A 12,949-nucleotide genomic window follows, 5' to 3' on the forward strand; every position below is an offset into this window, starting at 1 on the left:
TAATTGCATATAATCTTACATACAAGAAAAACACTAGAATTATTTATTCATCACTTTTAGCATATTTTGTTAAATTAATTCTTATAAATAGTAAAATCATAAAATTTGTTGGAAACAATTTTCACAAATTGATCGACAACGAGCCTTAATCACATGCATTCTGTGCCCGACTGGATGCATGTCTGAGAAAATGAAAATTGAAGGACATAAAAAACTCCGTAAATAGTACTGTAAAAACCGGAGAACCTTGCGCAACCATTTATATGTAATTTAGTTTGATAATAATAAATAAATCTTTCAGCGAACGTCTAATTACGTAATTTTATAACAACAGTTATTTTTACCGAGGCATTTATTCTAGAATTTTAGCTCCCCCGCCATCAGAGAACTCGTTTGATAACAATAGAGTAGTTCAAGGTCATTTCATTTAATGTTTATATACGATTAGCTGGTTGGAGCACATGTTATTCCATGCTGTTTCCCATGTCACGCTGATAAAAATTTCAGCTATTGTAAACATTGATGTCTTGCTTAGGTTTGCAGGCGGACTGAAGTTTCCGGCATAATTATTAAGCATTGATTTGGGGATATTAAAAGGATGGCCCTGTTTTGAAAGAAAATATTGATTATTCTATATGATGGTGTAGGTGTGGTGGTGTATTTAATTATGGCAAAGCACACTAGGGCTATCTGCCTAAGGGGAGGGATGCCTTCGTGGAGGACTTTCTAAGGGAAACTGGCTCGTATACACGTTACACATGGGGAAAACCACGAAAACGCCCATGCAGCCAGCCCGTTCGCGGGATTCGAACCTCGGACCGAACTACCAGTGTGCAGCGACTTTACCGCTCGGCCGCTGGTAGGCCTCTATATGATGAGTAAAATGTCTTTTGACAAAGAAGAGGGAGGCAAAAATCTCTTTCGAACTGAGGTATTTACCAAAAAATTGCATAAGCTTTATTTAGCATTTTCCTTTTTTCGCCTTTTTCTGCTTTATTTATTTATTTTTATTTCGTACAAATTTTCTTTTATATTGAGTTTCCGTTGTAGCAAAAAACTTTAGGTTCTGGACTAGTAGAGTTTATTAGATATCTGAATGTCGTTTAATGCAATGATTAGTCAATAGCGGATAAAAGGATGATGTTCCAAACAATCGTTTTCTCTTCTCATTGTCTGTTTAAAATCATGCCGTTTCACCCTCTAATGGTCCCCTACTACCTAATCAAAAATTTCTATTACAGGATCATTGCCATTTTAACCTGCTTTCTAAAACTAATAAAGCAAAAATTAGCTTTCATGAATAATTTTGTAATGTAAAGAATTTTAATTTAAAGATTTCATGATTAATTTTGTAATGTAAAGTATTTATTTTTTTTACGTAAAACGACTTGAAAGAGGCCTCCCTTTATTAAAAAGATTTTACGCAAATTAATTTTTTTTTAGATTTCGAATCGATGGAAGCTTAGCATAATTATTATCGTTGTTGAGTTTTTACTCTTTTTGTTGCCTTATAGACAAAGCGTGAAGAAAGATCTATCTTGTGATGAACTTTTGCAGTGCATCAGATTTATAAAGCTATATGTTTTATAAGCTATATGCTATATGTTTAAAGGGCACAATAAATCGGATTTATCCTTCATAACTCTTTACTCAACCTGATGATACTTATAAGTGCTGCTTGCTTTTATGGTCCCATTAAATATCATCTGCCCATGAATTTCTAATGGGTCAATACTTTATACTTCTTTGATCGTCACTAAATAGCAACAGAAGGCAAGGTTTGCTGATTTATTCAGTTACGTCTTTATTTTAGAACTCAGAGACACTTTCAAGTCAGCCATTCTGGGATATTTTTAACTTAAATTTGATGAGAGTTTAATGCAAAAATACTGAGGTATAAATAGCATTTCAGTTTGTAAGTTCGTTGGTCATTAGACCGTGCAGCTCGAATTGTCAAAGATAGCAATTTTTCAAATTTGGTAGCCATTATAGTTTGCTTTTTGTGGAGCAGAAAAGGAAAAAATTGAGAGATATTAATATGAAATCTTTAAAACTGTATTTTTTCCTCCTTCAGTTTAAAAAGAGAAATCGACAAATGATATCATTATATGATATAATCTAGTGGAAAGATAAAGGAACGATAACTTTCATTTCTAATTATCACTGAATAAAATGCAATGCAATCTGTAGAAAGAAGAAAAATGGCACAAAAATTGACATAACAGCACTAGTCGTACACTTGTGGATGATGGTGAGAAATCCGACATGTTGCGTATGATATAATGTAAAGATAGGAAGTCAAAACTGTAATGGCATAGACTACTTTAATTATTTATTTAAATTTTATTTTGATTATGCTAGAAATATGCTTTATGCATTCGAGCATAGCGTATAATAAAATAACAGAATTTCTTTCCGCCTTTTAGTGTGACTGACTGATTATTCTAAATTTATTAAACGAATATATAGCGTAATTTAAGCAGAAGGACAGGTCACAGACACGAAAATATCGTGTCTCCAAAAGATGAAAGGATTTTTCTGGTTTCTAATGGTATTCAGCTTCAGAACAAAGGATATCAATAGCCGACATTTGTAGAAAATTTAGGTTATGAGCTTTGTTCACAAAATGAAATACAGTCTAAAGCAGCGGTTCTCAACCGGTGATACGTGTACCACTGGTGGTACGGAAGAGAAAAAATAGGTGGTACGCAAAGGAACAAAGTATTTTTAACTATTAAATTCAAAAATTAAATACTCCAACATCCTGTTAAAGTTTTTTTCTCTAACACTCGTAAATTTCTGCGATCTGAGTTCAAGGACTTTAGCAAAATATTTTCGCAAATATTCTTTTAGTCATAGATATAACAAAATTTGTCATAAATGATGTTTTTAAAAGGAGTTATAGAAATGTTGTATTTAATAGGAAATAAAAATATGATCCTATAAAAAGATAATAGTATCTCATTAATTCTTTTAGAATTGATCGATTTATTAGAATGACTACACTCTATGTCGCCACCATTTCCGCGTTCATATTGCTCTGTTTCAATTAGAAACAATTTTTTTATTTCGAATTATTTGTCTCTAACAGTAGGTATTTTGCCTTCTTGTTGTTTTGTATTCCTTACTTTTCTACGCGATTTGAGAATATCGTCGTTTGTTTTTGAAGAGTTCGTAGTATATTTTGCTTTTAAATATTTGTGAAAAAATAATAAAACAAACCTAGATTTTTGAAAATCGAAAAATGGCTAGGATTACTGATCGAAAAAGTGATGATTTACAGGCGATAATTTGAATAAAATTGTTTATTTAGTGAATTATGGCTGGCGCGTTTTAGCGTATTTAGCTGAAATTTAGGGAAAGTTAAATGAGGTAAATTTAGGATTACAAGGACAAAATTTTAATTTGTTTACCATTAGAAATTAAATAAATGCAATTATAAAAAGAACTCGAGCTAATAGTGAAAGAATTGGATAATAATATTTTAGACTTTTCACCACATTTAGAAAGTTTTATAATTGTAAAATAATTGTAAAATAAAAGAAGAATTAGCATCTGACATTAAAAATTCATTGATAAATAATTTCAGCACGTACTTTACTGAGGACTATGAAAACGAATAGAAATCCATTTTGTTCAAACGTACCTGAAATTTTATCTCGTGAAGAAAAAGAACAATTGATAGAAATTTCCTGGGATCAAACTCTAATTGAAGATTAAAAAAAAACGACACTTGCAAATTTTGGCTGAATCGAAAAAAGAATTTAAAGGCATTTCAAATAAGGCTATTAAATTTTTATTGCTTTTTTGCACAACCTATTTGTGTAAATAAGGATTATCTTCCATGTCATATTTTAAAAATAAATGCAGAACAAAATTAAAAGCGGATCCTAATTTACATTTAAAGCTAACTGAAATAAGACCAGACATAAAGAAACTGATCTCTCTTAAACAGGCCCAAGTTTCGCACTAAATTTTAGAATTAAAGTATTATAACTTAAATTAAAATCTATGATGGGAAGATAATTAAAGTGGTAACCAATTTGTAATCTAATATTTTTTATGAGTGCATCTTTAATACAAACAGCCAACAGGTGTGCAAATGGCAAAATATATATAGTTTTAAATATTTCTATTGAGAAATTGAAAAATAATCATTGGAAAATAGTGGTGGTACTAAAAATTTTCAATTTTTATTTAGGTGGTACGCGTTAGTCAAAAGGTTGAGAACCGCTGGTCTAAAGCATATTCAAAATGTACAGCATGTAGTGTCTCTTTTTAATCTCAATGAATATTTTTTAAGACATTTACGATATAAAAATTATTGAATTCTTACAATATATTAAATTTTTGTCAGTAATTTTGTGCACGTAGAATATTGATAGTACTTTAAAATACTAACTAAACTAATAATCTAGGTAATTAAATTCTTGGAAGGTGACAATTTTTCAGCCGTTATCTTTTCTAAAAGAAGAAAGGTAACAGAAAAAATCTGTATGAAAAATTATTAAATATTTCATAATGTGGTAGATAATGGGATAAGTTGTAAAACTCAGAGATATAATCTCCTTACAGTATAAAAAGAAAAACTTCTGATTATTAATGATGGCACTAGTGGGGGAAAGGATTGCCGCATAGTAGCAGAGGCAGATTTGAAACAAAAAGTGAACTGCGTGTTTTGGAAACGGAAATTCAAAAGTTATTTAATGCAATTCCAATTACTGAACAGAATTCCTGTTGATATAAAGGGAATCAGAAAGAATTTTTCTTCATGCCACATATGCCTTATATTACCAAAGAAGACAGAAGGAACATAATACACAAGAGTGATGTCATAAAAATCATTTCCGGTATTATAGTCTGTTACTTCAAAATAGGCAGTTAAAAAGCACTTCTTTCCCCCAAAACCAAATAACCATGACAACGAATGCCGAGGAAAAAAGGTCGAGTCCTCTAACTTGCTCAAAATCTCCTGATTTCTTCTGTGCGCTGATAAATTTTCTTTCTGCTTTACAATCGTAAATGAGGAGAGTGTTGCTAAGAGCTTAAAAAGCCTAGTTTAAAGTAACAAGCTATAGTGTTCCAGTCTTGTGAAATTGATTCTGGGGGTGTTCTTGCTGCAAGCACTACCAGTTTCCAAATACCGACAATCAGAGATTGCAGTTTGTTTAGCTTAATTTGGTCCCTTTTACTGAGACTATCATCAGGGACTTCGTCTATGAGTTCGAGAAGAAGGCTTAAATAAACCTTTTTATTTAAACAACTTAAGAATGCACTGCTTGTGCTTACAAATCAATTTTTGCTGCTTGGGGAATTTCAGGATAGCATAAAATGGATATTGAGAGTTCAAAGTAAATTAATGATGGAAATTCATGGTGCAGAAGCCTAACAAACTTTGGCTCCCTTCTAATTAAATTCGAGTGATTCTGCTAGCAAAAAGGCTAACGCCGGATAGCTTAACCATCAGAACTGAGTGAGAAAATATAATAACAGTCAACGTCGCTGTCAGAACTCTCAAACTCTATTCTTACATACAAGTACCTCATTCACATCCTGGTGAGAGTTAACGAAAAGTAGAATTACAAGTACAAATCATACCGTAAGATAATGGCTTAAGTAACGTAATCGTTGCACATTTATCTTTTCAATATTAAATATTTAGGACAAAAAGTTGCAGTTAGGACTTGCATCTATGTGCATAAAAATGAAGATTTCAAGGTGTACGTCTCCATGTTTACTATACTCATATTTTTCCTTTTAAGTTCTATATATGATAGATTTTGATAGCTAATGGAGAAATAATAATTCTCTTTGTCCAGTAGAGTATAATTCATCTAATAGAGATAATTCGTTTAAAAAAAAATAATTTACGCAGTAAATGAAACATCACAAAAGGTTAACGACTGAAATCAGTGGATTGATCTGCATTAGCCCGATGTGAAGCTAAAGGAAGCACGATGAGATCACAGACTCGTCAGAAGCGTGGCATAACTGATTAAATAATTCAGAAAGAAACAAGCATCTCATACATTGAAACTTTTGATCATTCTCGAAGAAAACATTCAAACCCCCACATTACGAGTAGCGGCTGTCAAAATAGACAGCGAAAACACACGAACTTAAACAAAGTCATAAAGAAGGCAGAGGGGATACTTTTCAATGTCTTAGAAAATACGATAGACGTGTAATAAACAAAATACAGGTTTTTTAAGTCTGATGAAGGACTACTAATCGAATAACTTTTCGTATAAGATGAATTTCTTAGTCTCTACAGTGCATTTTAATGACAAGGTCAGTTTTACTGCTGCCGCTTAATAATCTCTGATTACTGTACAGTAAATGTAACCAGACTTCCTGTTCTGAAAACGTGGTATCCGACTGAACACCCGATTTACGAATAAAACTGTGTTTAGAAATTAAAAACTAAACTACATTAAAACAACAAGTATCATCTACTTTAACTAGATGATACTTATTTCTTGTTAAATCGAAAATTATTGTTTGTACATATTGCATAGTTACTTAAGTTAGAGACTAATGCTGCAAACAACTGAACTATACGAAGTGTTTCTTACTGCTGTCCCCCACTTTATATTTAAAATTTGACCAAATCATTCTTTTCCGTTTCGTTTCCTCTGTTCAAAATCCCTCTGCTTCTTCTGATATCCCTTGTCTCCTTACCAGAAACTTTTGATAATTTGCCTTGCGTATTTTATTTTCTGCATAAAATGTCATTATCCAAAATCGTGAATATATGCTTTTCTTGATAATTTCTCAATATAACGCATTTTAATAAATATTAATTTTGTATGTGAGTTAGCTAAAAAACATTTAAGCATAAAACAGTTGTTTGCGACATTTTCCTTCTTAAAGGAATTAAGAGAAATATAACTGTATCACCTGTACAATTATTAGCAAGGAATTTTTAAAGAACAAAATTCTAAATACGTTTCTTTTATAAATGATATCTCCTTGGTGTAAAATTCCTATTCCAGCTCCTTAGAACAGATATTTTTTTTTTTTTTTTTTTTTTAAGTATTTAAGTGTGCTCTTCAAGGTCCATTAAAATAAGTAAATGGAACTGCTTATTTTGCCATAAAATCGTGTTGCAAAAGTATTTAACTTTTTGTTTTCCTTGCTGTAGTAGCCTTTAAATATTTTAAATGAGAAAAATTTTATTGCATTTTAAGAAACTTGCGTGAGTACCCTTAAATTTATCACATGAGCTCTACATGAACGGCACTTACTGTAAACTGAGTTTAGAGGAGAGAAAATTGTAAAATGGCATGTCATGATAATTCTGAATTAAAGAGGCTAGTACGGCATTCTAAGACAAAAGAGGAATGAAATGTTTCACGCCCCAATACAGCTTCACAACATATTGCCACAAATTTGCACGCGGACGGAATATTAATTTGAAGGTCATTTTCGATGTTTTGCTTTTATTAACAGTTGTTTTAAAATCTATTTCTTTTTTTTTTTTTTTTTTTTTTCCTACACTACGATGTTGTCTGACACCAACAGTAGTGACCCGTCAAATAATGATTTACCATCGTTGAATCCGAGCACGAAATAATAGCGGTTTTTTTACGTCATTCCCATTTTTTTTTTTTTTTTTTTTTTTTTTAACGTGTTGTAAGGAACGTGTTTTGTGCTATTTAAAAGTGAAGAAGCTGTTCTTTATACCGGCACAAAGACTAAAGTACGAGGTATCCGTGAATATCTGTTTAGCACGAGTAATAACAAATGTAGACCCCGAGGTAGCATAGTTTTATGTTGTTTTAGATGCTTGTTTTCTTGTTGTGTGAGCGCTTTTTTTGGGGGGGAGGGTAAGTACGTAGAAAAATGTGTGCACTCTTTTATGTGTATTGCATACTTGCTTATTTTAAGAAGACTGGCAAGTTGCAAATTTCATGTTTGCAGCAATGAGTAACAAAATATTATTTAACATACAGATTTGTTAGTAATTTCGACTTAAAGTTTACTTCCAATAGCCGGAATTTTATTGTCAGTCAGAAAAGGAAAAGAAAATTCTCATTATTTAAAACAATTTAACTGATTATTATTTGGTTGCACTAATGCTTTTCTACTTTTCATATCAGTATATGGCGGAGTAGGTAAAAGACGACAGCATTCGAACTTTATACGTAGGTGTTAGCAACATCTACAGTTTTTCCATATTTTCACGCCTTTGAATTGCGTTCCAACAGCACAAATCGTTCATGAAACCAGGTAAATTGCCAGCGCTCAGAGCTAATAATAATCTTTTTTAATTTATGTTTCAAATTGCAAAATAAGATAGCCAGTAAGAGTAATAAACTGAACGATTTAAAACCATTAAGCGAGTTTAATACTCTTACCCTATATTTTTAATATCTCTTTGATAATTGATAATGTATCTTACAAATCACTTTCTAAACCTTTGGCGTAATTCATGCAGGACATTTATGCTGCTATACATCAGGTGCTTGTCTACAGTGCAATACTGGAAAGAATGTGCCTTACTTTACTTTTTAATTAAAATTTATATGAATATTGCAACGAAATTTTGCATTAACGACATTGTATTAAAATTACAAATAAATAAATAAATAAAATTTAAAAAAAGCTGTTTTGATAGAATGAACCTTTTTTTTACCTTCTAGATGTTTCACTACTCAAATATGAGGGCTGATTTTAAAGTGATTAAAATTGATTTATTTGTCACTATTTATTATCTATTTATTTAGGTTTTTAAAGAAATATTTGGATTTCAATATCACCTTTATAAGTTCTTGCCCGCTATTGGGTGCTTAAATTCACCACAATTATGTTGTTTTTATTACTTGGCGTTGAACCTTTATATTACAAACATTCTTTTTATTGATTTGACATAATAATTTAATCAGATCCACAGTCTTCTCGCAGTTTTGACACAAATATTAAGAAAAAGTATAGCAGTCTTTATAATTTTTATTTATTACGTGCTCCGCCCTTAGGCACTACACGGAAAGGGAGGGATGCCCCGTGGAGGTCTTTTTAAGGGAAACTGGCTCGTATCCACGTTACAGATGGGGAAAACCACGAAAACGCCCATGCAGCCAGCCCGTTCGCCGGGACTCGAACCCCGGAACGAACTACCAGTGTTCAGCGGCTTTTACCGCTCGGCCGCTGGTGGGCGCAGTCTTTATAATGTAAAGCGTTTTACTGTGTAATTCTCCCGAAAGAATCGGTCATAATTTGCAATTTATTTAACCAAGAAATGTGCGTTTAACGTACGGAAGCGCTTGAGAATGTAGCCTTATTCACATAAGTTACTAAAATTGTACCATTATTTGCCTCCAGATACACTCGAAAACGAAACTGCGTATTATCAAAGGCCCGTCGAGGAATGCGTAATCAGTAATCCGAATTGCTTCACTAATACTTGTGTATTTCTTGTTCTAAAAGGCTGCAAAACACCAAGCAACTCGCATCATTTCCTAGAAACACGCAGTACGCTGTAAACAAGTTAGAAATTTTAATTCCCATGCACAACTTTTTAATCGGAGATCCAAAATGTGTCTTTTAGTATTATGTTGGGGGTAGCTCAGTAAACCAGAATAAAAATTCACGATTATAACAGATTTCTTTCTGAAAAACTGATTAAAATACCGATTGAGAAACGTAATCTAAATCTATGCAGAATTCCAGGAACAGTTCAGGAGTGTTCGAATTATCGCAGCATTTTCTAATTGTGGTAGTTTTATGTCTTCTAATTGAGTCTTACGTTCCTAAATATGATACTCTAAGCATCAAGTAAAAAGATAAATTGTGATCATTACATGTAAGCAAATAGAGAAGAGTTAAATAATGGTGGACTAGTGACCAAAGTTTTATGAATAGAGGGGTTCCTAAAGAAAACCAGCTACTGCACTGATTCGAAGTGCAACTAATGGTTTCGAATTTATTCTCGAACCTGATATTGTAACGTTTTACTTTATCTTTTCTTCCTTCAGACTTCTTCAGAAATTCATACTTATTCCCTTTATAAACTGCATTATACAGTTTTTCCCAAAACATCCGCTGTACCTATTCAGTACATACAAACAATATGAATGATGTTCATAAACACGGCGAAACACCTTAACATGTATACATACGAGTATTATTATGTGTCTTAACATTTAACTACCGTGCATTTTACCTGGGTCAAAATCGCTTGAAGAAAAACCATTATGTGTCTATGTAGAATGCAGAGGAAAATACAGTTGATTCTTTCTTGAAGAATTATCTTTGAATGCTCTTTTCGATGATCGAGTATTTAAAATAAAGAAGAGATGTAAGTAAAACTGGACTTTTTTATATTTTTTAATTTATATAGTTTTTTTATTTATTCCTATGAAATGAATTTAAGTGGATATATATTTTATTTACATTTACTAACGGTTTTCTTTCTTTTTCTCCTCCCCAGCTGAAAAGCAGAATTGTTGATGAAGTGAATCCAGAAATGAAGGATGATTTTTATTTGTATCTCCGCTTTCTTAGAGGTAAATGAATGCATACCTTATTAGTGTGCTTATTTTATCACATTAATTAATATAAATTAAAGGATAACCTAATATCACAGGGAAAGAACATATGGTCGTTCTTGCTACAATAGGTCGTACGTCAAAAAATGATCATTTTTAAAAATTATAGTCAACAGGAAAAAAGGTATCTAGATTCCCGTAAAAAGACATTTACATGGCAGGAAATTGGGGTATAAAATAGGACCATGAGTAATTGCATCCAATGTGATTAAAACTTTATTAAATCTTTTCTTTTTCCCTTCTGTCCTGCAAAATTCGTTCGACTCTCTTTTTCTTTTCATAAAACTTTCCTACTGGAAAAAAAGTGTAAATTCGGAAATATACTCAAATGTTAATACTTTTCCTCATAATTACTGAAATCTTACGTAGTTATAGATGACTACAAATAAGACCAGTTTTTTTTGTCAATATTCGTTATCACTATTTCATTGTTATTTTCTTACCTCGCGTTACAGAGAGTAAGAAATCATGGTAAAACTAGTGAAGGCGGGCAAATTAGAGAACAAAAACTTAATATTGAAATTATTTAACAAGCTCAACTCTATTTAAGGGTAAGCTAATTTTATATATTCGTATTACTTAAAATTTCTTATTCTTCAGAATTTTTTTCGTCTCTCAATATAAAGATTGAAGCTAATTTTAGTTCGTACTCAAATTTTACTTGTATGCTAATGCAATACAAATTGGACATACGTAGGTAAGTTGAACAATAAGTTTCCCCTGTCGACTGTGGTCAGAGTTGTGTATGAAAGTCAAAAAATAGAATGAGACATTTGTCATATCGCTTGATAAGCTTCAAAAAGCCCTCCAGGAAAAAATCAGGGCTTTGCATATGGAAGAAGGGTTGAAGGGCTTGTTTCACTTCAGTATTGCTTCCAAAGCGCCTTCCCCCGAGATTTTTCTTCAAAGCTAGAAACAGATGGAAGTCGCTTGGTGCGAGATCAGGACTGTATGGCGGATGGTGTAGGCGCTCCCAACCAAGAGTTGCAATATGGTTTTGCCTTGTCGTCGCCGAATGTGGTCTGGCATTGTCATCCAACAGCAGAACGCCAGATGTGAGAAGGCCAGGCCGCTTTTTCCGAATCGCCTCTTTCAATTTTGACAGAGTGTCACAGTAGCGCGTAGCATTGATGGTTCCAACCTCCAAAAAGTCCAGCAACAAAACTCCTTGGGCGTCCCAGAAAACTGTGAGGAGCACTTTACCTGCAGAGGGAGTTGTCTTGAACTTCTTTCGGACAGGTGATGACGGATGTTTCCACTCCATAGATGCGACCTTCGATTCTGGCGTGAAATGGTGGACCCACGTTTCATCCCCCGTCACAATCCGAAACAGAAAGTCATTGCCATCTTCATGATAACACACGAGATGTTCCAAGCTGACCCCCATGCGTTGTTCCTTGTGTGTCGAGGTCAATTGTCGGGGCACCCATCGTGCTTACACTTTTCTGTATCGAAGAATGTCGTGGATGATGTTTTGAGCTCGCTCATGTGAGATTCCAAGTTCTTCCGCTACTTCATCGATGGTGATACACCGGTTCGCTCTAATCATGTCATCCACCTTCCAGTCATGATCTCGCACCGAGCGACTTCCATCTGTTTCCGGCTTTGGAGAAAAATCTCGGGGAAAGGCGTTTTGGAAGCAATACTGAAGTGAAACAAGCCGTTCAACACTTCTTCCATATGCAAAGCCCTGATTTTTTCCTGGAGGACTTTTTGAAGCTTATCAAGCAATATGACAACTGTCTCAACGTACTCGTACGAGAATAATAAAATAAAGGTATGTCATATCTTTAATGTCTCATTCTATTTTTTGACTTTCATACACAACTCTGACCACAGTCGGCAGGGGAAACTTATTTTTGAACTTACCCTCGTAGTATCTACTTTCTTATGTTACTTTGTTTTTGATTTAGTTATTCTTTCTATTAATGCTAACAGTAGTTGCAACTTCACCTTTACTTAAATTGCTAAAGTACAACTATCCTTTCCTTGAGCTAGAAAAGGAGAAAAAGAAGAAAGAATGAAAAGAAAATAGGAATACTGCTCGTAATATATACAAATAATTGCTTCAGTTTAAAAGCATTTCTCAAGATTTTAGCTGCTGTTAATGCCATTTTGGAAGCTGAATTAAAAAATGACATTGAAAATTTTGTATCACGGATCAATTTTTGGCAATCTTTTTTAAAAATCGTACACTAGGCACGCTTACATTTTCATGTTGTAATTATAGTACAAAATTTAAATTAGTTACAAAAATAAATGAAAAAATTGGATGGATGGGGAATGCATTCAGAATTTACTACTAGTTTTATTACAAATTATTAAATTCTAACTTTTAAAGCGGTCTTTCCCTCCAATGATGGGAACATATTGCCTCTGCAGGCCATTCTATACATCTC

General features: G+C 32.9%; 1 protein-coding gene across 4 annotated transcripts in view; it reads left to right on the forward strand.

Annotated features, from left to right (window-relative positions):
- LOC118188599 (SEC14-like protein 2) overlaps positions 1–12,949 on the forward strand; it is a 123,451-nt gene that overhangs the window by 76,196 nt on the left and 34,306 nt on the right. For all 4 annotated transcript variants that reach the window (XM_035359080.2, XM_085807259.1, XM_035359079.2 and 1 more), the window contains exon 3: positions 10,433–10,508. In XM_035359080.2, coding sequence (XP_035214971.1) covers positions 10,433–10,508 — 76 coding nt within the window. The remainder of the gene's footprint in view (positions 1–10,432; positions 10,509–12,949) is intronic.

This window comes from Stegodyphus dumicola, chromosome X1 (assembly GCF_044657685.1).
Source record: "Stegodyphus dumicola isolate Sdum_Otavi_A_Nest chromosome X1, ASM4465768v1".
In the NCBI taxonomy this organism is placed as follows: domain Eukaryota; kingdom Metazoa; phylum Arthropoda; class Arachnida; order Araneae; family Eresidae; genus Stegodyphus; species Stegodyphus dumicola.